This window comes from Plasmodium vivax, chromosome 10 (assembly GCF_000002415.2).
Source record: "Plasmodium vivax chromosome 10, whole genome shotgun sequence".
In the NCBI taxonomy this organism is placed as follows: domain Eukaryota; phylum Apicomplexa; class Aconoidasida; order Haemosporida; family Plasmodiidae; genus Plasmodium; species Plasmodium vivax.
The window spans coordinates 1,074,187-1,101,215 of record NC_009915.1 but is presented as its reverse complement, the minus strand read 5'-3'; the positions used below and the strand labels follow the sequence as shown (position 1 = coordinate 1,101,215).

Sequence of the window (27,029 nt, the reverse complement as noted above, 5' to 3'; positions counted from 1 at the left end):
GCGTAGTGACGAATTGCCTGAGCCAATGGAATGAGAAAAAAAAAAACTCCCCTTGTTCATCCCGCGCGCAGGGGCTTCCTCCCTCTGTGCACATGCACATAAGTGTATTTTTTTTTTTTTTTTTTTTTTTTTTTTTTTTTCTTCCTTTTTGGGGCGGATGAACGCTCGTGTCTAGCAGTGAACAGTGCAATTACGCGTACAAGCATACATGGTGCTTCCTGAAGATGGCCACGTAAGATGAGTCTTTCGCCTCTTTTACTTTTTGCTTCACAAATGATGGGTGAAAATAAACGTACGCCTTTACACCAACTTGTACGTACACTGTTGTGAACTTTTGTTTGCTATCCCCAAAAGGGGGGGAATATAAAAATGTATATTTTTTTTTTTGCTCTCTTTAAATGCGCGTAAGTGTGTGGGGGGACTTAACACCCCATGTGCGCTCACACAGCTCTTCGCCTTCTCGCAGACGAATACACGCTGGTCACGCGACGTATCCCTCCTGGTTAATCAATTCGTCGCTCTGTTGTGGCAAAAGAGTAAAAAAGGGTATCATTACTGTGCGGCAATTGCAGTTTGTTCCTCCCGCGCGAGATTGAGAGTTAAAACTTATGCGCGTATGAAAGTGGTATGCCTGGGCAGGCACAGCAGAGCGGCTTCGAACGGGGAAGAAGGCGCGATGGGGTGGGCAGTACGCGGGCGCATCACATAAGGGCGGCGCCATGCTACGGTGAAGGGCGATATGGCCATGCCGCTTCTTCACTTCCTCGCCTCTGCTCTTCTTCTCCTCTTCTCCTCCTCGCTGGCTCTCACCAACTTGGGAAATTCATCTAACGGCGCAATTTCCGTGCGGTCAATATGCGGTCACCTGGGGTTACAGTAAAAGCACTCCCCCCTGGTTAGCAAAAAACGAGCGCTTCTTCCCTCATCCGTTGCGACCATTCCGCTTATCTGCGCGCTCCTTCGTGTGTAACGTTTGGAGACCGCTCATGCGAAGACGAATTCGACAGGGAAAAAAAAATAAATAAATAAAAAAAAACAGAAAAAAAAGAAAGCCAAACAAAAAAAAAAAAAAAAAAATAGTCACACCCCATGGCATGATAACGGAAGAGGCCCCTCTCCCCCCTCGAACGACTCGCGACCAACGCGAAAGTTTAAAAAAATGCTCACAAAAATAAATAATAAAATCCGCATGTTCACCCTGCACATTTATACACCATAATTTTGCCACGCGTGCCGGGCAATACGGCCATAGCCTACCAGTACATGGGCCAAATGCGGGGGAAAATTCAACCCCCCATCGGGACCCCTCCCCCTCCCCCAAAAAAAAAAAAAACTCGACTTAATGGTGCACCATGGGAAGTGCTCGCCGACACAAAAAAGGGAAGAAGCACAAAATATGGGCAATCCTTTTAACCCTAGATGTATTTACAAAAGGAATTTTCGCACAAATGGTACTGCTATGTTGAAGGTGAATCATTATTGCCTCCTCTTTGTGAAGCCGCTTTGCCCGTCCGTGAGGGGCATGACCAAACGGGGGCGCGGCAGCACAGTGAGCGCCCTTATCGACAGTTAAAAAGGGGAGAACAAAAAAATGCTCCTAAAAGTTATACATAACGGGGAAAGTAATTATAGGCGCTCCTTTACCGCGGCTCTTGGGCGATTACCCAAATTGGAGTTCGCTGAACAGGTGTAGAATCGGTTGTCCTCCTGCTTACTTGCGGACGGAGTACTCGTGGGGCCATGTGAAGGGACGCGCCTGATGTAGCGGATCACGTCACTTCAACTCAGTTTTGCGAAGACGGTTAAGCGCGCTGCGCGGGACATTTCACCGGCAGTTAAGCGGCCTAACGGCAAACTGCCCATCGCAAACCGCCAGTCAGCCCACCGCCTGCGAAGATGGCCACCATCATGACCATGGAATTCCCCTCGTCGGACGAGGAGGACGATAACTACGACGTGGAGGCGGAGCTGGAGAGGGAGCTGAAGGAGGGAGACCTGTCGGACGAAGTGAAGGAGGAGCTGCAGGAGGAGGGTAAGCAGCTGCTCAGCCAGCTGGGGAAGGCCAAGAGGAACAAAAGGAAAAATGAAACCAACCCAAAAATGATCAAAAGTATAATAAAGAACTCCATCGTAAAGGAAAAAATCGAAAAAACGTATCACGACATTAATAGGGAATATGAGCAGCTATACAAACACGAAAAATCAGTTAGCGATGGAGATTTCCTTTTGCAATTCCATAGGAAGTATCCCCAGGAAGAGAAGAACTACAATACAACGCAGAAGCTGCATGACCATTTGAAGAAGTACTCACCTGCTTTGGGCGGAAATGAGGACTCCCCCGAAATGGACATAAAGGCATTCAAAGAGAAGTGCCGCAATCAACAGTACAGCAGCGACATTTCCAACGTGGTGAAAAACGCGCTGGAAAATTTTTACGAAAATAATTCCGTGCAAGTGGAAAAAAAATACATGTACGCAGGGAAGGTTTACACAGTCCAAAAAAAAATTGACAAAACGTCTTCCTCCTATAAGCGATACCTCAGGATGAAGGATAAGATGAATATCGGAGGGAATTTCGCAAACATAGACCAGCTGGTACAGAGCATACAAGAAAACAAACAGATCAATACGGTCGATAAGTCCACTGAAGATTGGGCCTACTACAAAATGGCCAATTCCATCGATGAGGAGAAGCTGAAGGCGGGGCAGAATTACTTGGAAAATAAATTTTTCAGTGAAAATGTGGAGCGGAAGGTGTACGAGCATAACGTTAGGAAGCGGGCCCCTTGAGGGGGTGCTCCTTAGGGGCACTGCCGTTCGTCCACCCGTATGGGTGCGAGTTTGCATCGTTATATGTTTGTGCTTATATTTATGTTTACGTTTGTTTGTGTGTGTGTTTTTTTTTTTTTTTTTTGTGTGTGGGGGAGGCGAATCTCCCGAGGATTCCCCCCCAAAAAAATTGCATTCCGCTGCGTGTTCCCCGTTTCGGTTGGCTAGCTGAGCGGAGAATTAATTCGTCTTAAAATGCGTTCGTCGGAAAGTCGATTCACTGAGAGGCAGTTGCCAAGGTAAGTGCTCCCCGTTGGAGAGGGCAGAAACGCAACGGCAAAAAGAAACCCATAAACAGCGAGGGGAATCCCAACACAGGAGTGCCCCTGCATGGACGTACTTTCGAACGGACGCAAACTGGTGAGACTTGCTTAAACTTAAAAAAAAAAAATAGGAAAAATGGAGCAAAGGAGCAAAGGAGCAGTGGTGGAAGTGTTAATTGGGGTTAACTACAAGGGGAAAGGGTAGGGGGAGAAGACGGCACATAAAAAGATGCTCACTGCAGGTGTTCGTGCGGATGGATTGGCGGCTGCCCAAATGGCCGCATGATTGCTCGCGCACGTTGCCGAAAAACAGGCAAACGAGGAAAACCGGGCGAGCCGCGCCGCAGAGGGGGGTACGGCGAAACGAAATCGGCGCGCCAGTCGACAAACAAACCACGAACGGAAACAATGGCGGGGGGAAGCGGCAGCGCAGCTGAAATGCAGCGTCGCAGCTCGGTTGTCGCGTCACAGCTCCGTTACCGCTTCACAACTCGGTTGCCGTTCCACAACCCCGCTACCGCGCCATGTCAGCCCCTCCGCTGGTGGACGCTGTGCCCCCGGTGCATCTTCTTAATCTCCTGCTGCTGGTACGAGACGCGCTCCGGGTTTGCGCAGGTCCTCTCCTCGTGCCTGCGGTACGCCTTCCTACTGCGGTTGCCGCGCTTCCGCAAGCACGGCCGTATCGGCAGCGTCAGCACAAAGACGGTGCATCGGTAGGCCACAGACACGAAAAAGAAGCCCCACACGAACAAACAAATACTCACCCGTTTAAATAGCTTAACCAAAAGGAACAGCAAATAAAAAAGTAAATACAAGTGAATGATATTCACCATGGTGAAGAAAATTAGCAAAATCAGCTGATCTTCCAACCGAGGGGAAATGACCCCCTGCAATTCTGGGTTTATAGAATTTAGCTTCACCACCAGGACTTCCGAATTGTTATGTAACTTCTGGAGGAAGAGGTCCCACTCAATGCTCATGTATTTATTTCTCATCGACTGTATCATCTGAGGGTAGAGCTCTCGACTCACGGGGTGCACCACTTTTTGGAGCAACAGCCTCCTCACCGTAGAGACAAAACTTGCAGCTTTCCTCTTCATCATCTGTGCATACTGACTGAGAGGTGAGCTTTCGTAAAGGCTCATGAGTCGAGTCACCCAATCGCTTTCGCGGATGAAGCTCTCATAATCGTGCAGCCTTTCCATGGTAAGTCTCCCATAAAGCTTGAGGTGAGTCACCAGGGCATCCTTATGGAGAGCTACCTGGGAGAGGAGCCCTGCCAAGTTAGTCTGCTCGAACGCTATTATGTAAAACGTTTTGTAGATTTTTAATACCTTAACGAAGTAGCTTCGCACCATGGGGAATGAAATTAGGTAGTCGCTGTCTTCACCCTCGCCGTGGCGTCCACCACCACCTGCGGAGCTGTTCTCGTTCAGCGTTGATGGCGGCTTCGACTGCGAGTGCGCGTTCAACTTGAGCTCCATGTCCTCGAGGGCCCTTTCCAGCCTGAGCACCTTCTCCCTCAGCTGTGCCGCTTCGTCTTCCTTCCTACTCACCCGCTCCTCGTGCTGCTTGCCCAGATCTTTCATTTTCGCATAACACTTGTCTTCGTTCTCCCTGCACACGTCCAGATGCTTTTCTCTATCGCCCAGCTGGGCTTTGCACTGGGTGAGGTTTAACGCGCCGCTCTCGGTGCACTCCTTCAGGTTCTTCTGCGCAGTTTGAGCTGCCTGCAGGGTTTCCCTTTTTTGCTTCTCGCATTTGAGCGCGCGGTCCTTAGCCTTCTGCAAGTCCTCCTCGAGTTGTTTTGCCTCCTTCTTGGCCGTCTTCAGCTCCTCCTTGGCTGTCTTCAGTTCCGCCCTGACTTTCTTCAGCTCCTCTGGCGCGTCCCCATTTGGAGTGTCCCCCTCTGACGCTTCCACATTTGGCCCGTCCTGCACCCCCTCCTCTTCACTAATCACTCTGTGCATTTTTTTGGTCGGTGCCTGGCTTGCGACGCCCCCCACATTGGTGGTCTTCCCATTGGCGGTCTTCCCAGCGGTGGGCACTCCCCTGCCTTTCCCCGCCGCTTTTCCCACCGCTCCAACTGCCACGCCCTCATCTCCCCCCGATCGGCACGCAACCAAGTGAAGGGCACACGCTGCGAGGAGGAAAAAAACTGCCCTGCATAATTTCATCTTAACTGTAGGTTGCTGCCTGCCCGTTGCCCTTCCTACGTTGCAGCAAGAGCGCGGACTTGGCGTGAACCCTTCGATCGCTTTTATTTGGCGGCGCGGTGCGGCGGTTGCTCGGATAGGGAGTTTTGCTGTTTTGCGGCCTTGCCTATTCGCAGTTTTGCTGTTTTGCTGCTTTGCTATTTTGCAGTTTTGCTATATTGCAGTTTTGCGAACTCTTCCTTTTTCCCTTTTTTTCCCTTTTCCCTTTTTTTCCTTTTTTTCCTTTTTTCCTCTTTTCCCTTTTTCCTCTGTTCCATTTTTCCCCTTTTTGCGCCGCTGGGCCTGCCCGATTTTTTCTTCCCCCACGTAGGCCCACCCCAAGCACTTGGCCACTTAGACACCGAGCATATGCACTTGCGCACGCGCACGCCTTCGGGTGCATGTAGGCACGCATATGTGCGCACATATAGGCCCACGTACATGCGTGCCTTTTTTTTTTTTTTTTTTTTTTTTCCCCCTATATGCGTAGGTGTGCTTATGGATGAGCCTACAAAAGGGGAAAAGGGGAAATTAATACTCACGCTAAGGAGGAAATAATTCCCTAAAGCAACATAAACGTTTAAGTAACCTGATAGGATGACCCTCCCCACTGCCTAATCTCATTGCATGAAGGAGTACCCCCGTTCGTAAGTGCGTGCATATTAACTGTACAGGCAAAATGGAAGCCAGCGCGCGTGTAGATTTGTTAACACAGCTGTAGGTGAATATAAAAGGGAGGGGGGGGTCACATCGCGAGTACTCACCCTGCAGCTTTGAGATGAATGTGTGTTTTACTGGGAGGGGCAACTTGCCTGATCAGAAACTCGAGGCCTTTCCATTTTCGCCACAGTTGGTATTTATTTTATTTGGTTATTTACTTGCCAAGGGGATTTTTTTTTTTTTTTTTTTCCATCACAAATGGATTGTTTAACCCTCTGGTCCACCACCTCCACCGAATGGTATAAAGGAGAACATCAACGGGTGGAGTCCCCAGACAGGATTTAAAAATGGCACGTATGTCGTGAGGGTGACCAAAGGGGAGATACAAAAAAAAAAAATTTATGCACACATGAAGGGAAGCATTAACACGGAAATGTGTTGCCTACTTGTAACTCCGCGTAGCATCGTCCTACCAACATGCGCATGTCTCATTTGGACTGGGTATCCCCTTGTTTTGGTTTCATCCCCCCCCTCCCTGCGCATCACATTTTAGCAGAACATTCCTCGAAAAATAAGAAAACTCTTCCTCATATGCGCAGTGGGCAGGTACCACATAGCGTAACATATGCACCTGGGGGGGTAGAGTCCCCTTTTTCCTGTCCCGGCAGAAGGACAACGTAACATATGCCTCCTTAACAATGGTCACACAATGGAATGGCCATGCGGCCCATTCGTGTGCATGCCAAATGGAGCAACCCATCGGAGAGGCGAAAGGAAACTTCTCGGCAGGTTCGCACGTGATGGAGGGGCCATATAAGAGTAACCTCCCCGCTTACACACAAAAGGGGAAAAAAAAATAAAAAAGCAAAATAAAATAAAGAAAAAGAAATACATTAAACGTAGCTAAGCTTATCCAAACTGCGCGAACAAAATGTGGCACTTTTGCCAAAGGGGCGACGCCTCGCAACTCCAATCATCTGGCAAACTGCCTTTGCGCGTTACACACCCACACAGGCTGCACATGCCGTTTTGCTCACATCCGATTGACTCTACACAACTTTTACTATCTTTTTTTCGTTTTTTTTTTCACTTTTTTTCATTTTTTTTCGTTTTTTTTCGCTTTTTTTTCACTTTTTTTCATTGTGGGAACAGAGAGGCATATGCGATGTGGTTAAAATCAAATGAAATTAAAAAAAAAAAAAAAAGGAAAGAAAGAAAGAAAGAAAGAAAGAAAGAAAGAAAGAAAGAAAGAAAGAAAGAAAGAAAGAAAACTGCTTAAAGAAGAATAATAAAACTTATAAAAATTGAAAAGGTCACTAAAACTGTGCAGCAGTGTAGTTGGCGGCGTGCGCAGAGATGTGCTACAATGCCTGGTATTAAATTTAAAATGCGTGAGTACAGGGAAGCCTCGTCTGTGCGACCGCCCCTTCGACGCTGCCTTCTGACACTGCCATTTGACGATGCCTTTTAACGCTGCCATTTGACGATGCCTTTTAACGCTGCCATTTGACGATGCCCATTCGACTTCGCCGCCCCCTCAGCCTTTTCCGCGGGGGGCAAATGCGAAAATGTCGTGCACACGTCGCGCTGGCCGAGGTGATTCGGTCCATCCATTTATTTTTTACTTCACCACGTTGTTATTTTTTTACTGCTTCGTTTAGCTTCTACGAAATGTGCTGCCACGCTGCAGCTACGACGCAGCTACGATGCAGCTACAAGGCCGCCGTTTGGGAGAGCCGCCCCTCTGCCTTGACTTTCCCATTGGTCTAATTGCAAAAAAAAAAAAAAAAAGCTAAAACAACAAATTTCCTCCTGTCTGCTGCACCATGGCGTCAATGACGTCTCCATCTTCGATGCCCAATTGGTCGGGGGTATTCTCCCCGTGAATTCTATCTCCGTCGTATAGGAAGCGGACTGCGCAGAGGGGAAGCAGGGGAAAAACAAGCGATTTTTGTGCACCGCACAGGGGAGGGGAAAAAACACCCGGTTGTGGTGTAGCGCCGGGGGAGGGGGAAAACACCCGGTTGTGGTGCACCGCACGGGGATGGAGAGCCACTTACCTGCCTCCATGGACTGTCCGAGTCGATTACAATAAACCTCCATCAGTTTCTCCAATTTAGTTTTCCTTTTTATTTTAAAAAAAACTTCAGCACCATCAGGGGACCTAACCTTCACTTGGATGTGTTCCCCTTGGCTGTTGGCCGCTCCACTGGCGTTGTTCGCCGCTGAGGATTCGTCCGCCATGTTGCTGGTCTTCTTGGGAGTGTGTGTGTGTGTATGTGAGAGGGGGGAGTGTTTTATATGTGCTGTCGTGCGGTTTTGCCAAAAGGCTCCTTTGCAACGTACTCGTCTTCGCAGGGGTGGGTGGGTCTACACGTCTGTGGAAATGCGCCTGCTGTGAAACTTTCTCCTATGTGCGCTACGCCTGCTGGTGTGGTACGTTTATTTTTTTTGGGGGGAGATGAGTTGGTTTTGTGATTGCTCCGGATTCGTAATGCATACGGGAGAGGGAAGGAAGAAGGCAAGCGAATTCGCCCTGCTATGTATAGTAGCACATACACGCATAGGTCGATCGCAGAGGAGGGGGGGGAGAAGGGATATATTTCTCGCGCTTTTCTTAAGCGTTTATTCCGCTTTTCTTTGGGGAAATTAAAATGACTGTAAAATTCCCCCCAGAAGAAGTGCAATTTGGGATACGTACGGGTGACTATTTATCCTCTTTTTCTCAACTGCTAAAATGAAGAATTTTGGCGAAGCGATAGGGGAATGAATATACAAAGGAGTGGTAAAAAAAAAAAAAAAAAAAAGGAAAAAAAAAGGAAAAGAAAAAGAAAAAGAAAAAGAAAAAGAAAACAAAGCAGGGAAGCACTAATTACGGGTATACAGAGCGAGTGGAAGTTTTGGGAATGCCGGCCGAGTGGACGGTTTATGGGAGCTTCGTCAGAAATCTGGCCAAGCGGGAGGAAGGTTCAGCCCGAGTGGGGGGGAAAAGCTAGTGGGGAGTGCGCGCTACGCAAAAGTGAATCGAAAAAGGGCCTGCCTCGCTGCTTTGCGACGCATGGGTGGAGGATGGGGGAAAAAAAAATGCAAACATTGGTACGCACTGCGTACGTGCGTAATATGCGTAGCGCGCGTACGTAAATGACATACATGCGTAACATCATACGTGTTTAATATACATACGTAAAATACGCACGTAAAATACGCACGTAAAATACATACGTAACTTACATTAACAATCGAAGGCGCGCCCTTGCAAACGCTACTGCTAAGCTGCGCGGCTACCTTCTTGCCTTCCAGCGAAAACGCTCGCCAAACCAAAAGGGAAGGAAAAAAAAAAAAAAAAAAAAACGCCCCAGTGAGCCATTCGAGGAATTTTTATACACTCGGCGAACACTTAAACGGAGGGCCACCCCTGCATAAGTCAAATTACGTTGTTTTACTCAATTACTTTGGCCTTTTTCCTTTATTGCGATTCTCCTATGTTGATAAGAAAGCGTTACTCTGTTTTTTTTTTTTTTTTTTTTTTTCTTCCAATTCGATTGGCAGATCACAGGTGGGGAAGGAGTTACATAAAAATGCAGTCCATTTTTTGACACGTCGAGAATTTTTTACCCTGTAAGAGGTCTCCCCCGTTCAGTGGTTCATTAGAGGAGGGAGATGTCTTTTTTTCATTCGTTTATTCGATTATTCGTTTTTTTTTTTTTTTTTTTTTTCCCCACTCTTGCATACACACACAAATGCGTTGCTGTCATGTTGGGTGAAGACCAGGGAGACGTCGTGAGAGGTGAAGGCGCAACAGGGAAGAGTACGTTAAACGTACCAACCCGTCTACAAGCCTCCCCCGTCCTGTTCATTCAAACCTTTCGCAACTGGAATGATGGATAACCACCCCTGGTTGGTGAAATGGTATTTTTATTATGCTCGTGTTTTTTCGGTGGGATTGCATAAAAAAGGAAAAAAAAAAAAAAGCTGCAATTTTGTACGTACTGGCGTAACTTGCACAAAAAAAGAAAAAGGAAATTCACGGAGGGCACACCCCACATACGCGACGTCATACACTCATCACAGCGCAGTTTTGGTTTACCTCTTGTGGCGCCGTTCCCTCCGTCCACATGGCTTCATTCTCTTCGCCCAGGAAAGTGCCACTACTCCCAATTTTATATGCACACATGGGAGTATATCCACCCCTCGGAAGGGGTCCTCTCACCAAGTGGAAGGAGGAGAAACGCTCCAGTTGTTCACCGCATTATTTTCCGCCTCCTAAGTCGCCTGGCTCGCCTCCCTTTCGATCTGCAAAAAGGGGAAGAAGTGCACAATGGGTTGTAATCCTCCCTGTGCATGACCATACCAGCCGCTACTACAACGCACGCTTATTCACACACACAAAAAAAAAAAAAAAAAAAAAAAAAAAAAAAAAAAAAAAAAAAAGCTTTACACTTTCGTGGGTTTGTAAATATTGATCCTTAAGGTTGGATAGCTTGTCTATGAGTTTTTTTCGGAGCTCCTGCAGTGGGGGGGGCAGACGTGGAGAGTGTAGAAGTGGGGAGCGAGGAGACAGCTACATTCGATCTCTCTCACACTAATCTGTACGATCACGTTTCTGTTCATGCAGGGGAACCCCGTTTTTTTTTGATTTTATTTTTTTTTTTTTTTTTTTCCTACCACCAAGTGCGGACTGTGCTTGTCGTACTGGGCCATCTCCTCGTTAAGTTCGTTTCTGAGCTCTTCTCGCGGTTTTTTGATGAAGCTGCAGGGGGGGAGGAAAAGGATATCAACCGTTGATGTGTGGTGGTGCGGCGGTGTAGCGGTATAGCGGTGCAACGGTGCAGAAAAGTTCGACTGGAGAGATGCCCCACACAATGGCTCCCTTCACTGAGGGGGCCAATTCACGGTGCGCTTTTTCCACATCTCCTTGCGCCTACATTTTGGACACCTTCCTGAAGCACTCCTGCTGTTCCGTGGTGCTATCGATCTGAGGGAGGGGGGGAGCGCGAATGTTCAGATGGGACTCTTCGGGGGGAATAACTCCTGGGTAGCAGCTCCTGGGTTGCCGCTCTTAGGTTGCCACTCCTGAGATGCCGCCCCTCTGCGCGCCCCACCGTTTCCATGGACGCCTCGCACTTCTTCCTGAAGTACTGCTCACTGGCCAGGATGCCCTTCAGCCGGTTGTTCTGCTGCAGGGTGATTTCGATCATCTTGGATATCTCCTTCAACTGCGGGGAGGCGGTGCAGGGCGGTTGGCTGGTTAGCTAGTTAACTGGTTTGCCGCCTATCCGGTTTGCCGCTCATCCGGTTTGCCGCTCATCCGGTTTGCCGCTCATCCGGTTTGCCGCCTATCCGGTTTGCCGCTTATCAGGTGAGCGCATTCGCACGCGAGTTGGCGAGCGAGGGAAAAGGCCCACGCGGGAGCATGTGTGTGTGGTGCGCGACCCGCGACCCGCTTCCCACTCCGTGGGGTGATTTGTTCCCCCTTACCCGTTTCAGCAAATTCAGATGGTTTTCACTCATTGATGCCATTTTGCCTTCTCAAATGGAAATAAAAAAATAAGAGATAAATAAATAAAAAGGGGAGCGTCTCCGAGGGATATTCCAAAAGGGAGACTCACTTTTGTGTGCCAACAGTGGGAGACTCTGTGTTGGGGGAACTGTTCCCTTCTCTCACGTCGCCGATTATTTACGCAGCAAAAAAAAAAAAAAAAAAAAAAATACAAGCGGCACTGCAGCGACGAAGCGGGGGGAAAAAAATAGCGTAAGAAGAAAACGCCGCGAAGGGGAATACATTTGCTGGTTTTTTTTTTTCTTTTTTTTTTTTTTTAACGAATTGGCTGGATCACTCGTTGATCTCCCTTTTGTGCGTTTTTTTGTCGGCCATTTGGTCGCTCGTTTGCCCGTTCTCCCCTTGGAAGCGCGAGCGTGTTGCCCTCTTCCAAGCGGCTCACCGCCATCCCATCTGAGGTTGCCACTTCTTGGTGGATTGCCACTCCTTGGTGGATTGCCCTCTTCCTGGTGACACCCCCTTCTGTTTGCAAACCCCCCCAAAGCGACACGATGGAGGACAGCCAACCCAGCGACGTCACGTACGTCGTGCACAACTCCACCCTGTACCTCCTCCTCTACGCAGTAGTGCAGCTGGGGCAGTACCTCCTGCAGATCCTGTGGACCAACAAGCTGGTTAAGACCTCCCTCCTCAAGTACCACCGGAAAATTAAAAAGTCCTACTGCCTCTACACCAAGTCACCAGAGTACCAAGACATTTCAAACCAAATTGAAAACGTGCAAAAAAAAATAAAAAAATATAAAAAACTTATAGAGGCAAATAAAAAGCTAAACAAAAATATGAACGAGTATGACTTGTTAATACTAAATGGGAAATACACGAGGAAGATTTTAAAGGAAGAAAAAAATATAAATGATTTGAGAAATGCTTTGGAGCAGGAGAACCAAGGGGACTATTTGTTCCACACGTGCGATGTGATTTCATCGTTGGTCACTTCCACCGGTGCCTTCGTCAACATCGTTCGCACGCAGATAACGGTACGTTGGCGGGGTCGCCCCCTCATGCGTAGCAGCTGAAGAGCGGCTCAGAGGGGGCAGCGGCACGATTTCATTTTACCGCTCACCATTTTACCGCTCACCATTTTACCGCTCACCATTTTACCGCTCACCATTTTACCGCTTACCACTTTGCGCCCCTCCAGGTCGCCCTGCTGTTCCTCTCCCTGAAGTACCTCTCCCGCAGAAACGCGCAGGTGCCCTACGCGCCGGCCGACACGGACCTCTGGTTCGGGGAGCGCTTCAAGATCGTCTCCACAGGTAGGTAGCGCGTCCGCCCAGCGTGTGTTAGATCCACAGGCAAACCGAATAGGAAGAAAAAGAAGAAGCCAGTGTTGCGCCCCCCCAGAGGAGCATTTGCAACTGCTCCTCAGTGCAGACTGAACGAAATGATATACCACCACTACCATCTTTTTTCTCTTTCTTTTCCCACCCGCAGAACCGTGCGCGCAAAACCTGGTCAATTTGCTCTACGGGTACAACACCGCCCACGTGGTGTTCCTCACGCTGCGGCAGAGCCTCTCCAGTTTGTTTGTGAAATCAGACGCGAAGTTGAAAGCGGCTTAACTGTGCGTGGAGTTACCCCCGTGGGGGGTACGCGGTGGGAGTGCGGCGTGCACTTATGAAGCGCACATAAGGCACACAACGCACATAACGCACACACACATACACAACACACAGATGACACGCGTGCAGATAAAACAAAAAGTGGAGCATTGGCAAATAAGAAGAGTGTGTAGTGGGAAGGGGACAGGTTCCCCTCAGGGGTCCCCTCTGCGCCATTCGTCCGTCATTTGATCCGTCATTTGATCCGTCATTCGTCTGCCATTCGATCCGCCATTCTTCCGCCATTCGATCCGCCATTCGATCCGCCATTCGTCCGCCATTCGATCCGCCATTCGATCCGCCATTCGATCCGCCATTCGTCCGCCATTCGATCCGCCATTCGATCCGCCATTCGTCCGCCATTCGATCCGCCATTCGATCCACCATTTGGTCCCTTTTTTTTGGTGAATTTTTTTTTCGTGAACTTCCTCCCCCGTGGAAAAACGGCAACGTGAATGTCTACACGCACTGTGGGCGTACGAATTGGCCGACTTGTCCGCAGGGTCACTCGTTGGGGTGGCACCAAAGTGGGTCTGCCTTTCCGGGGGAGTCACCCCCTAAGCTAACTCGAAATTTTGGTCCTCCTTCTGGTGTTGCACTCCCTGCAGGGTGGGGAAAAAACGTAGATCGAAAGTGAGTGCCACAGGGTAGCTGTGAGAGGGGGTGCACTACGCAGCGGTGGCTGCCTCGAGGTGGAGAGCGCTCCGCTGTTTTTTTTTCCTTATTTTTTTTTCCTTATTTTTTCCTCTCCTCGTGCGCCTCACCTGTGTATCCCTAATCGAAGTTACATCGGCGGAGAACTTCTGGGCCATGTCCGCCGCGTCCGTCCTAATGAGTTCCTCCTGGTCAAAGGTACCCTTAACGAGAGAGAAGTCTGCACCCTCCCTCTGCTGCTCATTCATCAGTTCGCCAAGCACACCCTCAAATTGAGTGTTCTTCAGAAGAGCAGGATTCTTCTTAATATAATTTAAGGAGAGGTTAATTTTTTTCTCCGAAATTTCTTTAATTCTGTTTTTATAAAATCTCATTTTTCTGGCCTCCTTAATTCTGTCTATTTGCTTAATCGCGTTGATTGTTTTTATATACAAGTCTCGATCGTACTTCACTGGCTCACTTCTGATCCTTTCAAATTCGAACGTCTTGTCCGCGCTGAGCTCCTTGTTCCTTTCCTTCCTGTAAACTTTGGTCCACTTGACTTTGCGCGGGTTGTGCTTGGCCTTAAAGTGCTTGTGGCATTTGCTGCGGCAGAAGCGGAATATGTTCGCGTCGTTTCGGATGAAGAATATGCCGTGGCCTGCAGGGGGAAATGAGCGGCGGATGGGAAGGGGCGCACAGGAAAGGCGCATAGCAAAATAGTCATCACGTGGGGAAGCTCTCTGGGGAGACTTCACCTCAGTGGGAGGCCACCCTCGATGGTCGTTACCCGGGTAGATGTTCCCCGAGCAGTACCAACACTTCTCTATTCGCATGGTGGCGGCGGAGGAATTAAGCGGTTGACAGGGGGCTCTTGTGGGGGGAAGGCGAAGAAGCCATCAAATGGGGATGCATAAAGAGTGGGGGGAGAGCGCGCAGGAGGTGGAGATCCAACGTGGAGGTTCAACCTGGGGGGCAACAATTCTACGCAGTTGCCACTTCTGCCCCCTTTCGGCGATGCGTACAGAACGGGGTCTCGCTAAATGGGCAGATCTCCTTACGATGCTTGCCCCTCGGTCCGTCGCTTCAGTTATTTGGCTCGAGGGAAAGATTAGTTAACCCTTGGCATTATTTTGTTATTTCATTATTTCATTATTTCACTATTTCATTATTTTATTATTTTTTTTTTTTCCGTATGGGAGTTTTCCCGAAAAGGCGGCGATCAACTATCTGGGGGTGATCTCGCCCTAATGTCGTTTGGCAGTGGAAGTGATGTTCTCGCTTCAATTTGGTGATTAATTTTCTTTCTTTTTTTTTTTTTATTTTTTCCATTTGGGCGAACATGCCGCGATTGGAAATTCTTCTCTGCCGATGCAACCGGTGTGGCGTCGTTGCTGATTTATTTTTTACATGTTTGCGGTTCGCTTCGCTCGACTGAGCCGATTAAATTGCCTCCTCCTGCCCACCGGCGAGGCGCTCCCAAAATAAGCGGCGCAATTCTGGAAACTACAAAACTGGGAGGGCAAAAAACCGCCCGAACGGGTTATGGAAAATAATTTTTTTTTTTTTTAAAATAACGTGAGAAGATCTACACTGTTTTTACGCTGCTTCTTTGCGCTGCATCGTTTAGTGCGTTTTGTCGCGGCGTTTGTCGCAATTTTGTCGTAATTTTGCCGTAATTTTTTGCCATTTTTTCCCACGTTTTTCCCACTTCTTAGCCACTTTTTCGTTCCGCGTTCCGCGCGGGGCCGCCGCATCCCCCGAACCGCGCCGCACGCAGTGAGCAGGTGGCCCCCCGCGGGTCGCGACGCCTGCACGTAAAAGAAGAGTTTTCCCTGCCTACTGGTGGCTACGCCGTCTGAGCACAGCCGCAACGGGCGAATGAGCGAATGGGAGAAGCGGCCAAGGGACACCTCTCGCACGCGCTCCGCTTTTCCCTTTTTACTGCCAGTTTACCCTTGCGCCCCCCCAAATGGACGACTTCGCCAGTTGCGACATTGGGGACCCGAGCGCGCTCCTGCGGGATGACGACGCCAGCGAGAAAAGCATGAAGCAATTTTTGCAAGAAAACGAAATTATGCAAAAGTACCACGAGGGAGGAAATTCAAATGGAACGCAATCAGACGCAGACGAAGTGTCATCTGCCAAGCAGGCCAAGAATACACTGGTGCATCAAAACATTCGCGTGAAAATACACAACATAATAGCCTCAGCCAATCTCTGCGTAGATATAGACCTTCGTCTAGTAGCCATATCAATACGAAATGCAGAATACAACCCAAGCAAAATTAACACGTTGATTGTGAGGCTGAATAAGCCCAAGTGCACCGCTCTCATTTTTAAAAATGGGAGGATTATGTTAACTGGCACGAAGACCAAAGCGGATGCGATTTATGGCTGCAAAAAAATTGGAAAAATAATTAAGCTTGTAACAAATGAGAGTGTAAAACTGGAAGGATTTAACATAGAAAATATCATCGCTAGTGCTGATTGTAATATGCCTGTACGATTGGAGATGCTGGCGCATGACCACAAGGAGTACTGCAATTACGAGCCGGAGCTGTTTGCTGGGCTCGTCTACAGGTATAAGCCAACGTCCAAGCTGAAATCGGTCATTTTGATTTTCGTCTCCGGCAAGATTATCATCACGGGGTGCAAGTCGGTGCAGAAGCTTTACACAGTGTTTGATGATATTTACAATGTGCTCCTTCAGTATAGGAGTTGACCTGTGGGGAGGGAGGCTATCACGTAGAGAGTGTCTTGTGTGGTGGCCCCAGCTGGGGGGTCACCAAGTTAGAGGCGGTCTCTTTCTTCCCCAGCGTCTTTCACTCTTTCCACAATTTTTCCCTTTTTTCCCCCTCTTTTTTTCCCTTTTTTTTCCGTGCTATCGGGCCCCCCCCCCGAGGAGGGGGTCCCCGCCCCCCACGTACAGCGACTTCAAACTGTGGATATTAAACACCTTGTTAAAGTTGCTGAGCAAAGCAGAGTTGCCATCCCCTTTCATCTTCCCAATTTGGGACAAATTCCGCAGAACGAACTTCTGCCTCCTCGCCTTAATCAAAGCAGAGGTGAACCAAACGGTCCTCAATATTTTGACCCACTGCTTGTTGCTCGGCTTCGCATTTAACTTTGTCAATTCGTAGTAGCTGCACAGCAGCCGTTCGTTTAAGCGTACTAATGAGTGGTGCACCTTGTTTTGCTTCATTTCGTCGAGCAGTTTGAAGCACTCCTTTATCTCCCCCCCTTTGGAAATGATGAGCCTCCCATGCAGCAAAATCGAGTAGGACACTTCATCCTTTAGGTGGTACCTGCTCAGCTCGCTGTGCAGTCTCTCAAATTCCTTTTCGTTGTTCCGCTTAAGGCAAATCCAGATTCTCTTGTGCAGCTTATTTTTGTACTTTTGTATTTGGTGGTCCTCCTTCGAAATTTCCATCGGCTCTGTCCTTCCCGCGGTGGCTGCGGCGGTGGCTGCGGCGGTGGCTATGTCTGCGTCCGTGGCTGCATCTTCAGACGCCGGGGTTGCCTTACAATCTGTGAGGCCGCTCACCGGGAGGGAGGCCCCCCCTCCCGCTTCCACCGCAGCGAAGTCGACACCCTTATTACCGCCGCTTAAGCCCGCCTTTCTTTTCATTTTTGCGGACAAGAAGTACTTCTCCCCTGCGCTGTGGTTGCTTGGGCCGTCGCTACGCCTGCTTGGACCCCTTCGCAGCTTCGCATTCGGGAAGTACCTACTTATTATGTCGTTGAAATTCGACTTGTCACTTCGCACTCTGAGGGACGACGGCTTCAGCCCCGCTGCCACCCTCCTGGCGAAGCCCCGCCGCGCCTGCCTGTAGGCCGCCAGGCCCACCCCGCTGTGCACGCCGCTTGGGATGGCACCCATGAATTAGGATGCCCTCTACGCACACTAATCACGCGGAAGGGGCACTTAAATGTGGCCAAGCGGGAACTAACTATTCAAATGGTCGTAATCGTTCTCAAAAAAAAAGAAAAAAAAACAAAAAAAAAACTAAAGGCTACGTGGCATGACTACTTGCCAATGAGCTTTCATTTTCTCCCCCGCGGAGTGCTCACCTCTCCGTCTCAGCTGTGCTCATGCTCGGCGTCGAAAAAGTGAAGGGAGTTCTTCAAAAGGCTGGTCAGCAAGTTTGCGGTTCGCTCCTTCTTTTCGTTCTGGTAAAGGGGGAAGAAGTGTATGTCGCGAAGAAGTGCACACCGCAACGGGGCAACACCGCGACGCAGCCGAGAACCCTCGCGCTGAACTCTCCTTTCCCTACCAAGTCGTGCCTGAATCGCCTCATGGCTTTGTTCTACGAAGGAAGGGCAGATGAAGCAGCGTTGCGAGCACACGAGGGGAAAAACGTAAGGGCAAAAATTGGGAAATCTTTTGGACCGTCACACACCGGGTTGAGTAGCGGGGAGGGGGGATTCACATGAGCACCCATTCACTCGATCGCTCGGCATTTTTTTATTTTTCCCCTCCCCCTTTGGGTCATTCACATCTTTGCAGGCGCGCTTTGTTTCCGCACATTACGGTTATTTCCCTTTCGTTAGCACACCGGGGAGGAATGCCACCGCGACGGCCGGCGTGCGTGCCAACCCTTCGCAACGGCTGGCAACTTTTTCAATGGAAAAACAAAGTGACCCTTTTTTCGAGGCGCTTACCTCCTTTCTCCTGAGCTCATCTATCAGGGGGAAATACCACAAATGGGGGAATCTTACGGGGGGAGCAAAACGGAGGTGATGAAGCAATTGTGTGCCTCATTCGGAGGGGAATATCTCTATACAGGTTTGCCCCCAATGGGGGAGCACATCCAATAAGGAGAGGAAAGCGACATGTGGGTGGAACCCCAACGGAAGTACACCCTTCTGATCACCCTCAGTTTGCACCACCTAGTGGTACCCCCCCAGCAGAGCGCACTTTGGCCCCTTCATCTGATGAACATTTTTTTTTTTTTTTTTTTTTTACGCTTCTTTTTGCGCTTGCCCTTTTGAACTTAACCCTCTAAGACGTCAGTGGTGTTGGCAGCCTCCGTTGCGAAGTTGAAAACGGTGTAGGGGGGGTCGGCTATTCCCAAGTCGGCCAGCTGCAGGGAGTGGCAGTAAAAAAAAAGAGAGGGGGGAAAGCATATAGGTGACGAGACATGTCCATGGGGGAGGGTAAACTCTGGGGGGGGAGTTCCAGTGAGTAAAGCGCAACTGCGGGGGGAAGGGGGAAGATGTTCCATTCTGACTGGGCTGCTTCTCATATCGCCGTTCCCTCCCTTGGTTGGCTTTTCCCCTGTTCACCTTTGTCTCCAGAAAAAGAGAGATCTTCCCCTGGGGAGCCCCCGCGCGGGTGCACTTGACCGAGGAGTGCCCCCTCATCAGCAGGGCAATCACACACACGGCGAGGGCGAACAAATACTTAGCCCTGCACATTCTGGCGAGTGGATTTTCCATCGCGAGGTGCGTGCGGGGGGAGGGATCCGTGGAAAACGCGGAAAGGAAGCAAAGGGGAAAAGCGGTAAAAAAAAGAACAAAAAAAAGAACAAAAAAAAGAACAAAAAAAAACCAAAAAAAAGCCAATTAAACAGGGGTGAACAAGCGGGAAGGAAACTCAAAACAGTGTGCGCGCGAAGAGGGGCGAATTTCCACGCGGCGCCACGGACTGCGATGCAGTGACACATGCGCGCATGCATGCGGAGTGGAGCGAACAAAAGATACACGTCATGCGAGTGAATAGTTACGTGGGAGTCATGTGGCACGAGAGGATGAAATATGCGAGAGGGGGGGGACGAGGCCAAACGACATTGCTGCTACTGTTGGTGCTACTGCTGTGCTACTGTTGCTGCTGCTGTACCGCTGATGGTACTGTGGGGGGTGTAAAATGGGAAAAACTGCGCGCAAAGGGGGGGAAATATACACCGCCTGGTTGCGCTGCGGGCGGGCATACCTTCGCATACTTGCACATGCTCGCCTGGTTCCAACTGTTGAGCGTTCGTCACATGTAGTTACACTCCAAGGCGGGGAAATGCATCCGAGCGGGGTTGCTATTTTTTTTTTTTTTTTTTTTTTTGCGCCGCGGCAATGAGGCCACATAGGGAGCCGCTCTGCATGCGCGAGGGATTTATTCTGGAGGGAACGCACCTCTTCACCTTCGCGATGTTTGCAATTTCGTTTTTGATCTGGTTGGGCGGCCGTCGGAGGGTGTCTCTCTCATGATGTGGCGCGTTTCGCGGGGCAACTCGTGTGGCAATTCGTGTGGCAGTTCTCGTACCGCTTCGTGGAGTGCTATTGTTCCTTCGCGATACTCCTTCGCGCCATTCTTCCAATTTAAGGGTTCACTCCATCCCCCCAATTTAAGGGCTCACCTTAAGCGTTCACTTGTTTGCCGCGTGGCCAAAGGTTGCTCCCTTTTTTAGCGGCCCTCTTTGTGGCCTCTTTTCGCCCCCTCTGCGAGTGGCTCTGTTTTGCCCCACCGATTTGTGGTCTCTCCCACGCGCAACCAATTTGCCGCACCACTTGGTGGTGCCTCCTTCTCCTTGCCACTGCTCTGTCCATATCGGCAGCCCCCACCTGGTGGCCTACTCTACAGCTTAAAAAAAAAAAAAAAAATCCCAAAGTTGGTGCAACGAAACAACACTATGTTGGCATTTCTATAAAGTGGAACAAGAGAGGAAAAAAAAGTCACCTCAAAGTTGGCGCAGCGTTATCGCAAAGTTGGAACAACACAGTCACAAGTTTTGGCGCAACGCAGTCACCAAATTGGCGCACGTTTCTTCCCCCCAGGGCTTGCCGCCAAAAAGAACCATGTGCACACCTCCCCCGGGGAAAGGGAAAAAAAAAAAAAAAAAACATCAAAGCAATTTTCCACTGTGATACAAAAAAACACTCTACATTTTTTGTGTTAACCTTTTTCACATATGTGTACGTAGGCGCGTGATTGTATTCTCCCCTCACAAGTTAAAACTTTTTTTTTTTTTTTTTTTTTTTTTTTGCGCCAGTGCATGCGAATTGCGTCATAAAAAGTAGGGGGAAAAAAAAAAAAAAAAAGGCTGGAAAGAGGGGGAGAATTTCTCATCACACGACGTACTCTCATTTTCGTTAAATTGAAGAGTACTCCTTTGTGGAGAGTCTTTACATTATCTATCATGTGGTATCTTTTATTGCTACATAAGTTTACGATGAAAACGTTTTTTAAAAGGCATCTCATGTTGGAATGCTTTTTTTTTTTTTTTTTTTTTTTATTTCTCCTCCCATCTTCGTACATGCCCATTCTGTCAAAAGGAACTCGCTTAATCGGATGAACGCCTCTGTCTACCTACCCTCCTGTCCTTTTATTTTGGAAAAAAAAAAAAAAAAAAAGGGGCCAACGTGGTCAAATTGGTCGAACTGGCCAACGTATGCCAGCGGTGCCTTTTTACGACCATTTCCAATGACGCACGGGAACACACCAAAGAGTCGTCCGCATCGACACTGTGTGTAGAGGGGAGACAGGTGGGGGGACAGCTCTCTTTGCTTAGCGAAAAAATTGGCTCCCATTTCGTTCTGAACATTTTTTTTCTTACGCTCTACATTTTTAAATCGAAAGGATGAACAGGCGAACTAGCAACTCTAGCCACATGAAGAGGGGAGGGGAATACAAACACCAAGTGGGGGAACCCAAGGGAAGCAAAAGCGAGCTGCGAAATCAATCAGCCGAACGGTGGACGCATGCGAAGGGCCACGATCATGAGAGAAGCCAGAGCAGAGGACCCTACCCTCCCAAATGGAACCCGGCAACCGGCTCGAAAAAGGAGTCGACCAGTCGCCATAACAGCAGCGGGGGGAGCCAGGAAAGGTTTGGCGGCTCTGTTCGCGGGCCACACGAGGGAGGCGACGCGAGAAGCGCAAGTGGGCGAAGCGTCGACGTGCAAATTGGAAATGGGCCAAGTAGAGACGCGCGAGCGGTTGACCAGAGAACTGCCGTCCATAGAACGGTTGACCACCGAACCGCTAACCACCGAACCGCTAACCACCGAACCGCTAACCCGCGAAGCAACGCACACACCGTAAGACAAACGGCGCACCTCGGTGCCCCCCCGCACCACGCTACGGACCGGAAGAGCAACCAGGCGGAACAGCAGATGGTCCACCGAAGCGCCCTCCCACTTCAAAACCAAAGAGAAGTAAAGATCTTTATGCATCACAAAAAGGGGGACCCTGACAGGAGCTCTTGCTCGAAAAAACATCACGAGGTTATTCACAGGGGGAAACCACTAATGAACTTGTTGAAGAGACCAGATGGGAGACTCCCCGATCCGTCGCATAACAACTCGAGAGATAGGGACTTCTCCCAGGAGAGTGTCCAAAGGGTCCTACCGAACAGTCGCTCCATTAGGAAGGAAGATGGCACTCTTTCAAACCCCATGTTAGCTCTCAACATGAGGGGAAACAAACCAACGCACAATCAGGGTGGCCAAATCAACGCCAGAATGATGACAGAAAAATTTTGGGAGAAAAATAAAACCACACAAAGGTTCATCGATAGAGAGACAAGACAGAGGGAAAGAATGGGGATCCCTCTAGAGCAACCATTTAACAGCAGAATGATGGCAGACGGTGCATACCACTTTTCCAACCTGAATGACCGATGCAGCAGGGAGGGAAGCACCGATCAGTCCCAATTTACACACATGAGGAACAACGCCACGTCAAAACGTTTGGAAGTTTCAATGCAGGTAAAAAGGCACGAACAAAGAAGGCACGAATACATGAGCTGTAGGAAGAACAGCCCACAAGGAGATCACCTACATCACGTGAAGGAGCGGCCACCGAGAGACAGGCTCATTCCCACCGACAGGGAAGGCGCAACTGCGAAATGTGCCCATGGAACGTACGGCAAAAAGGGTGCAGCAAAAGGTGGAAGTAGCCATTCGGAAAGAATCACCAACGGTATGGCCATCCGGAGCAGCGGCGTGACCACCCACAGCAGCGGCGTAGCCACCCACAGCAGCGGCGTGACCACCCATAACAGCCGCATGCCCACCCACAACAGCTCCTTTCGAGCTATGCATGCCCGGTCAAGGACCCGCGAACAGATTGACAAAACGCACCCCCAGTTTGGCAGAGGCACAGTTAGCCAGATGGAGAACCTGGGGAGGAAGTCACATGGGCAGGAATACAGAAGGGGAGCATCTCCCGATGGAACTACGAACACTTCGAGTGAGTCCAGCGAGACAAACTTGTCAAACGTGTCAAGCCAGTCGAGCGAGTTGAGCGGCTCAGGGCCAGGCAGTGCCGGTGGCAGCCCCCCCCGTAAGGTCAACTCAGATAGGCGCCCCTTCTTCCCCAACGCAAACCCATTGCTAAATGCACCGCTATCCATTTTCTCATTGAAAGACCCACACAAAACCACACAAACGAAAAGCTACATATCGATTAAGAACGTACACCACAAGGACATTTCGGATGGCTCAAATCCTTTCAGTGGGCCCAAGAGTGGCAACCCAGAACAGGCGTCCTTCATGACGGGCGCTCCATACATACCTACTACAAGAGAAAATACCTTTAACAAGAATAGAGATCGGGTCAACCCACGGGGAGGAAGCAACACTCTTGTTTTCAATTTGCCAAACAGGAGTAGCGACTCACGTAGGGGTGGTAGACAGAATTACTCTCACCATCCACATGAACATGTTCAGGCGAATAGACACTTCCGATGTGAAGAAAATGACCCCTTTGATGGACTAAGTTCAGAGGAGTTCCCCTTCACATTTGAAAAGTTCAAACGAGAGGTCAAACCCTCCACGGGGGAGAGGAAACAGGAACGACCACCCAGTAGGGACAACCAGTTTGCTACTTTTGGAAAACACAACGGAGAAATGTGCATTATGATTGACACTTCGTGTGTGGGGGGAGATGTCGATGCCTCGATCGCAGCTATGGCAACGAACGCAGCACACGGGGTAGTCGCTGCGAACGCGGCCAACGTGGTGAAGGCCGCCAACCGGAATGGCTTCCCCCCCGCGGGAGGCCTACATAACAAAAAACTGCTGCACCTCACGCACGAAAAGGTGAAGAAGGGCCTCACCTTTGACGAAATGAGGAGAAGGAGCTTCGAGGCTATGTACACAGGTGAGTCCGCGTCCGCGCACGTGAAGGATAAGCGCCGCGATGGGAGCGACATGCGCGACATGCGTGATGGGCGCGATGGGCGCGATTTTTCCAATCATTCCCTGCGCGAACGGGAAGAGAGAAACAAAAGGAACGCGCGCGGAAGCGCCACCCAGTCGAGTGAGTCACTAGAAACGAACTCTTTGCCAAAGAAGAGAAGGCTAAATGGAACCGAGGCGAAGGACAGACACAGCCAGGTGGTCATCCCTCCAAGTGCAGCTACTGAAAAAAATGAAGTGAATCTTTCAAGAGGAGGCACAAACGTGAGTTACAACAAAACGGGGTCTCAGCCTGAGCATGGCAGAAACGAAAAACCATTGTTGAGGACCAACTTGAAGACAGAAAAGGTAATGAACCCCCTGCAAACCAGAGTAAAAGGTATCGAGAAAAACAGAATCTGCGATGCGACAAAACGGGGACAAGGCAATCCTCCCACTCGGGAAGAAAATAAAATTGAAAATTGCATTAACGTATTTTCCCAAAAGAAAAACATTTGCAATGAGAAAAATTACACGAACACGAACACGAACACGAACACGAACACGAACACGAACACGAACACGAACACGAACACTTGTTCGGGCAGCTATCGAAAGGATCCCCTGCCTTCTTCACGAAAAAATTTCGAAGTAGCTCCCGTGCTGTTTAAAAACTTGAACACACAGCTTAACGTTCCTGCGGGTAGCAGCTGTGAGGACAAGAGGGGAAAGACAAGCCCAGCACCCCTTCACCACAGTGCAGCAGCTGCAGCAGTAACTGAGGTTGCCAAGCTTACTGGAGTTGGGAGAAACAAGGGGGCTGCTCGAGAGAGAAGCCTAAGTGGGAATGATGAGGAAAAATCAAACAGAGAAAAATCGACGAAGAGGGTAAATAACGTCCCCGCAGGGGGTAGCGGCGCCATCCTAAGTAAAAACTGCATCACAAACCCGAAGGAGCCACAAGTGAATGGGCAGAATGATGCCAGAAATGCTACCCATTTTGGCAAAACAGGCAAATCACAACAGACGAAGCAGAGTAACGACGCAAAAGAGGACACTCACGTGGGGGTTGTCTCTACGAATGTGCACAGCGCAAAGGTGTTCTCTCCAGGAATGGGACAGCACCCCGTCGCAGATGCCCAGTCGAGAGAGGACGCACAAGTTGGCGGGGAAAATGGACCATTCTGCGGAGAGAACAAAAGTGATCCATCCTGCGAAGAAATAAATGAACCATTTTCAGAAGAAATAAACGAGCCATTTTACGACATCTTCGATTTGAATGGCTTGTCCAAGGAGAAGAAAACGCAGAAGGAAACCTCGCGAGATGGCACACCGGAGGGTAATTGCTGCGCGCACTTGGCTATAGCGAAAGTTGCCTTTTCGCCATTTTTTACCCGATCTAGCTATTGTTTCGTTTTGTATTTTTTTTTTTTTTTTGTCCATTGTTTACCTGACCTAGCTAGCTATTATTTGTATTTTTTTTTTTTTTTTTTTTTTTGTGATTTGTTTACCTGACCCAGCTAGCTATTATTTTGTATTTTTTCTTTTCTTCCCGCGCAGCCACCGTTGCACACGCGTCCAACCTGTGCAGTGACGTTCCCCTGGTGAAGAAAAAGAACCTGACAAAGGTGCCCAAGAACGGAGATGACAGACCCGGGAGAAAAGCATGTAAGGAAGAGCAGCTCGGAACAAAAACGGAGGGCGAGTCGACTGCGCTGAGTGGTGGGGCGGCAAATGAGATTAGAGGCAGACAGGGCGACACACTCGCGGGCGCGCCAGAAAAGGTTGACGCGACGAAAGTGAGTGACTCGACCAAAGTGAGTGACGCAACCAAAGCGAGTGACACAACCAAAGCGAGCGACGCGACCAGAACGAGTCACGAAACCAAAGCGGTCGACGCGGCTAATATAGTTAACGCAACTAACACGGACCACGCCGCCAACAATGTGAATGCAGTGCCCGTACGCGGGGAAGCACGCAGGGAGAAGAGACCGCCAGGCAGCGCCTCGGCACATGCATTATCGAACAAAGACGCCCTAGCGGGCACAGGAGCAGACCTCGCAGGGAAAGGCAAAGAGAAGGACGAAGAAAGCCACACAGCAAAGGGGGCACCAAATAAAGCGGAAGGTACCACCTTGTTGCATGAACGTCACTGCGGAAAGAATGTAGAGGAGGGGGTGGATAAAATTACTGACAAAAATAAGCAGCCGGATGTTGCGAAAGAGAAAAAGGAATGCCCCCCCCTCCTGAGTGATGTCGAGGCGAAAGGTAGGTTTCTCCAAATGGGTTGCAAAAAGGGTGTTAGCGGCGCGCACGACAGGAAGAAGGAAGAGCATAACGAAGTGCGCAGCGAATTGCGCAGAGAAGTACCTGTGGACGCGGTGAGGGCAAATCACACAGCCACAACTGCACAAATGCGGGGGCAATTAGGGGCGAAGGCTCGAACGAACCACGCGATAACACATAATCAGAAGGGAAAAGAAGGGGACCTACATCAAGACAAGGCACGGAAGAAGCCCCTCACAGGGATGAAGGATCGGCGACAAGTGGGCACCACAGCTGTTGGCATAAATGAGGAAAATAAGTTAAGTATGGGGAAAAAAAAAAAAGAGGAGGTGCCCGAGGACAAACGGGAGGAAGCGAAAGAAGGGGATGTTAAAAAAAAAAACAATCAAAGGAGCGATGCGGATGCTGTGGGGACTCCGCAATTTGACTTGTTTGAGGAGCCACCTAAAGCACACCGCGAGGAAGGCTGCACGGGGGAGGACCCCCAGGATGCACGCGCGGGCGAGAAGGAAAGGGTTAAGCGCGGCGGGGAGGAAATTAACGAACCGCGCGGAAATGGTGATCTGCGCGGAAGTGGTGAGCAGCGCGTAAATGGTGAGCCGCGCGAACAATCGTGTGATGCCCCCAGCAGCAACTCGTCTGCATGCACGCACAGCAGTGGGAAAAAAAAAAAAAACAATAACGTGCCAACCACGCGCGCGCACAAAGCGAACAGTGATAACGAGGAACGAAGAATGTGCCCTCCCACAAACGGGAAGCAGCCTTTTGTCGAAATAGAGGAAAAAATTCCACGTGCAAAAACGGCACACTGCTTGATTGGCGGTACTGCTTGTGCCCACCCGGCGAAGACTTTTTCCAGGCAGAGAAAAAAGGACCCCAGGGAGGAC

At 49.6% G+C, this 27,029-nt stretch overlaps 9 protein-coding genes across 9 annotated transcripts, besides 16 other annotated features; 4 read left to right on the top strand and 5 right to left on the bottom strand.

The window, feature by feature from the left end:
- Positions 1-1,302: 1,302 nt before the first annotated feature.
- Positions 1,303-1,335: a microsatellite.
- Positions 1,336-1,421: 86 nt separating this feature from the next.
- Positions 1,422-2,790, top strand: PVX_097840 (hypothetical protein, conserved; the record flags this gene model as incomplete). Its single annotated transcript, XM_001613178.1, has 1 exon — positions 1,422-2,790. The coding sequence occupies exon 1, from the start codon at positions 1,897-1,899 to the stop codon at positions 2,788-2,790; it is 894 nt and encodes a 297-aa protein (XP_001613228.1). The 5' UTR covers positions 1,422-1,896.
- An 829-nt stretch (positions 2,791-3,619) lies between these two features.
- Positions 3,620-5,062, bottom strand: PVX_097845 (hypothetical protein, conserved; the record flags this gene model as incomplete). The annotated part of the gene is made up of 1 exon (XM_001613179.1): positions 3,620-5,062. The coding sequence occupies one exon, from the start codon at positions 5,060-5,062 to the stop codon at positions 3,620-3,622; it is 1,443 nt and encodes a 480-aa protein (XP_001613229.1).
- Positions 4,785-4,814: a microsatellite.
- Positions 5,063-6,701: 1,639 nt separating the features above from the next.
- Positions 6,702-6,772: a microsatellite.
- Positions 6,773-6,858: 86 nt separating this feature from the next.
- Positions 6,859-6,885: a microsatellite.
- An 854-nt stretch (positions 6,886-7,739) lies between these two features.
- On the bottom strand, positions 7,740-9,145 carry PVX_097850 (ubiquitin-like protein, putative; the record flags this gene model as incomplete). Its single annotated transcript, XM_001613180.1, has 3 exons — positions 8,373-9,145; positions 8,008-8,339; positions 7,740-7,861 (listed from the first exon to the last, which is right to left on the bottom strand). Exons 2-3 carry the CDS (start codon positions 8,189-8,191, stop codon positions 7,740-7,742), a joined length of 306 nt encoding a protein of 101 aa, XP_001613230.1. The 5' UTR covers positions 8,192-8,339; positions 8,373-9,145.
- Positions 8,776-8,803: a microsatellite.
- Positions 9,146-11,998: 2,853 nt separating the features above from the next.
- Positions 11,999-13,069, top strand: PVX_097855 (hypothetical protein, conserved; the record flags this gene model as incomplete). Its single annotated transcript, XM_001613181.1, has 3 exons — positions 11,999-12,484; positions 12,649-12,763; positions 12,942-13,069. The coding sequence occupies 3 exons, from the start codon at positions 11,999-12,001 to the stop codon at positions 13,067-13,069; spliced, it is 729 nt and encodes a 242-aa protein (XP_001613231.1).
- Positions 12,099-12,121: a microsatellite.
- Positions 12,222-12,242: a microsatellite.
- A 596-nt stretch (positions 13,070-13,665) lies between the features above and the next one.
- On the bottom strand, positions 13,666-15,090 carry PVX_097860 (60S ribosomal subunit protein L24, putative; the record flags this gene model as incomplete). The annotated part of the gene is made up of 3 exons (XM_001613182.1): positions 14,532-15,090; positions 13,873-14,402; positions 13,666-13,710 (listed from the first exon to the last, which is right to left on the bottom strand). The coding sequence occupies exons 1-3, from the start codon at positions 14,575-14,577 to the stop codon at positions 13,666-13,668; spliced, it is 621 nt and encodes a 206-aa protein (XP_001613232.1). The 5' UTR covers positions 14,578-15,090.
- A 623-nt stretch (positions 15,091-15,713) lies between these two features.
- PVX_097865 (transcription initiation factor TFiid, TATA-binding protein, putative) lies at positions 15,714-16,466 on the top strand (the record flags this gene model as incomplete). Its single annotated transcript, XM_001613183.1, has 1 exon — positions 15,714-16,466. The coding sequence occupies one exon, from the start codon at positions 15,714-15,716 to the stop codon at positions 16,464-16,466; it is 753 nt and encodes a 250-aa protein (XP_001613233.1).
- A 159-nt stretch (positions 16,467-16,625) lies between these two features.
- Positions 16,626-17,624, bottom strand: PVX_097870 (hypothetical protein, conserved; the record flags this gene model as incomplete). The annotated part of the gene is made up of 1 exon (XM_001613184.1): positions 16,626-17,624. The coding sequence occupies one exon, from the start codon at positions 17,622-17,624 to the stop codon at positions 16,626-16,628; it is 999 nt and encodes a 332-aa protein (XP_001613234.1).
- A 52-nt stretch (positions 17,625-17,676) lies between these two features.
- Positions 17,677-19,585, bottom strand: PVX_097875 (hypothetical protein, conserved). Its single transcript, XM_001613185.1, has 5 exons — positions 19,031-19,585; positions 18,744-18,828; positions 18,407-18,426; positions 18,019-18,051; positions 17,677-17,914 (listed from the first exon to the last, which is right to left on the bottom strand). The coding sequence occupies exons 1-5, from the start codon at positions 19,181-19,183 to the stop codon at positions 17,825-17,827; spliced, it is 381 nt and encodes a 126-aa protein (XP_001613235.1). The 5' UTR covers positions 19,184-19,585; the 3' UTR covers positions 17,677-17,824.
- Positions 18,701-18,775: a microsatellite.
- Positions 19,053-19,128: a microsatellite.
- Positions 19,586-19,593: 8 nt separating the features above from the next.
- Positions 19,594-19,616: a microsatellite.
- Positions 19,617-20,084: 468 nt separating this feature from the next.
- Positions 20,085-20,113: a microsatellite.
- An 850-nt stretch (positions 20,114-20,963) lies between these two features.
- Positions 20,964-20,989: a microsatellite.
- A 508-nt stretch (positions 20,990-21,497) lies between these two features.
- Positions 21,498-21,552: a microsatellite.
- Positions 21,553-21,574: 22 nt separating this feature from the next.
- Positions 21,575-21,600: a microsatellite.
- Positions 21,601-21,903: 303 nt separating this feature from the next.
- On the top strand, positions 21,904-26,106 carry PVX_097880 (hypothetical protein; the record flags this gene model as incomplete). The annotated part of the gene is given in 3 exon segments (XM_001613186.1): positions 21,904-25,195; positions 25,417-26,069; positions 26,080-26,106. 3 exon segments carry the CDS (start codon positions 21,904-21,906, stop codon positions 26,104-26,106), a joined length of 3,972 nt encoding a protein of 1,323 aa, XP_001613236.1.
- Positions 24,678-24,717: a microsatellite.
- Positions 26,107-26,928: 822 nt separating the features above from the next.
- Positions 26,929-26,979: a microsatellite.
- The last annotated feature ends 50 nt before the right edge of the window (positions 26,980-27,029 follow it).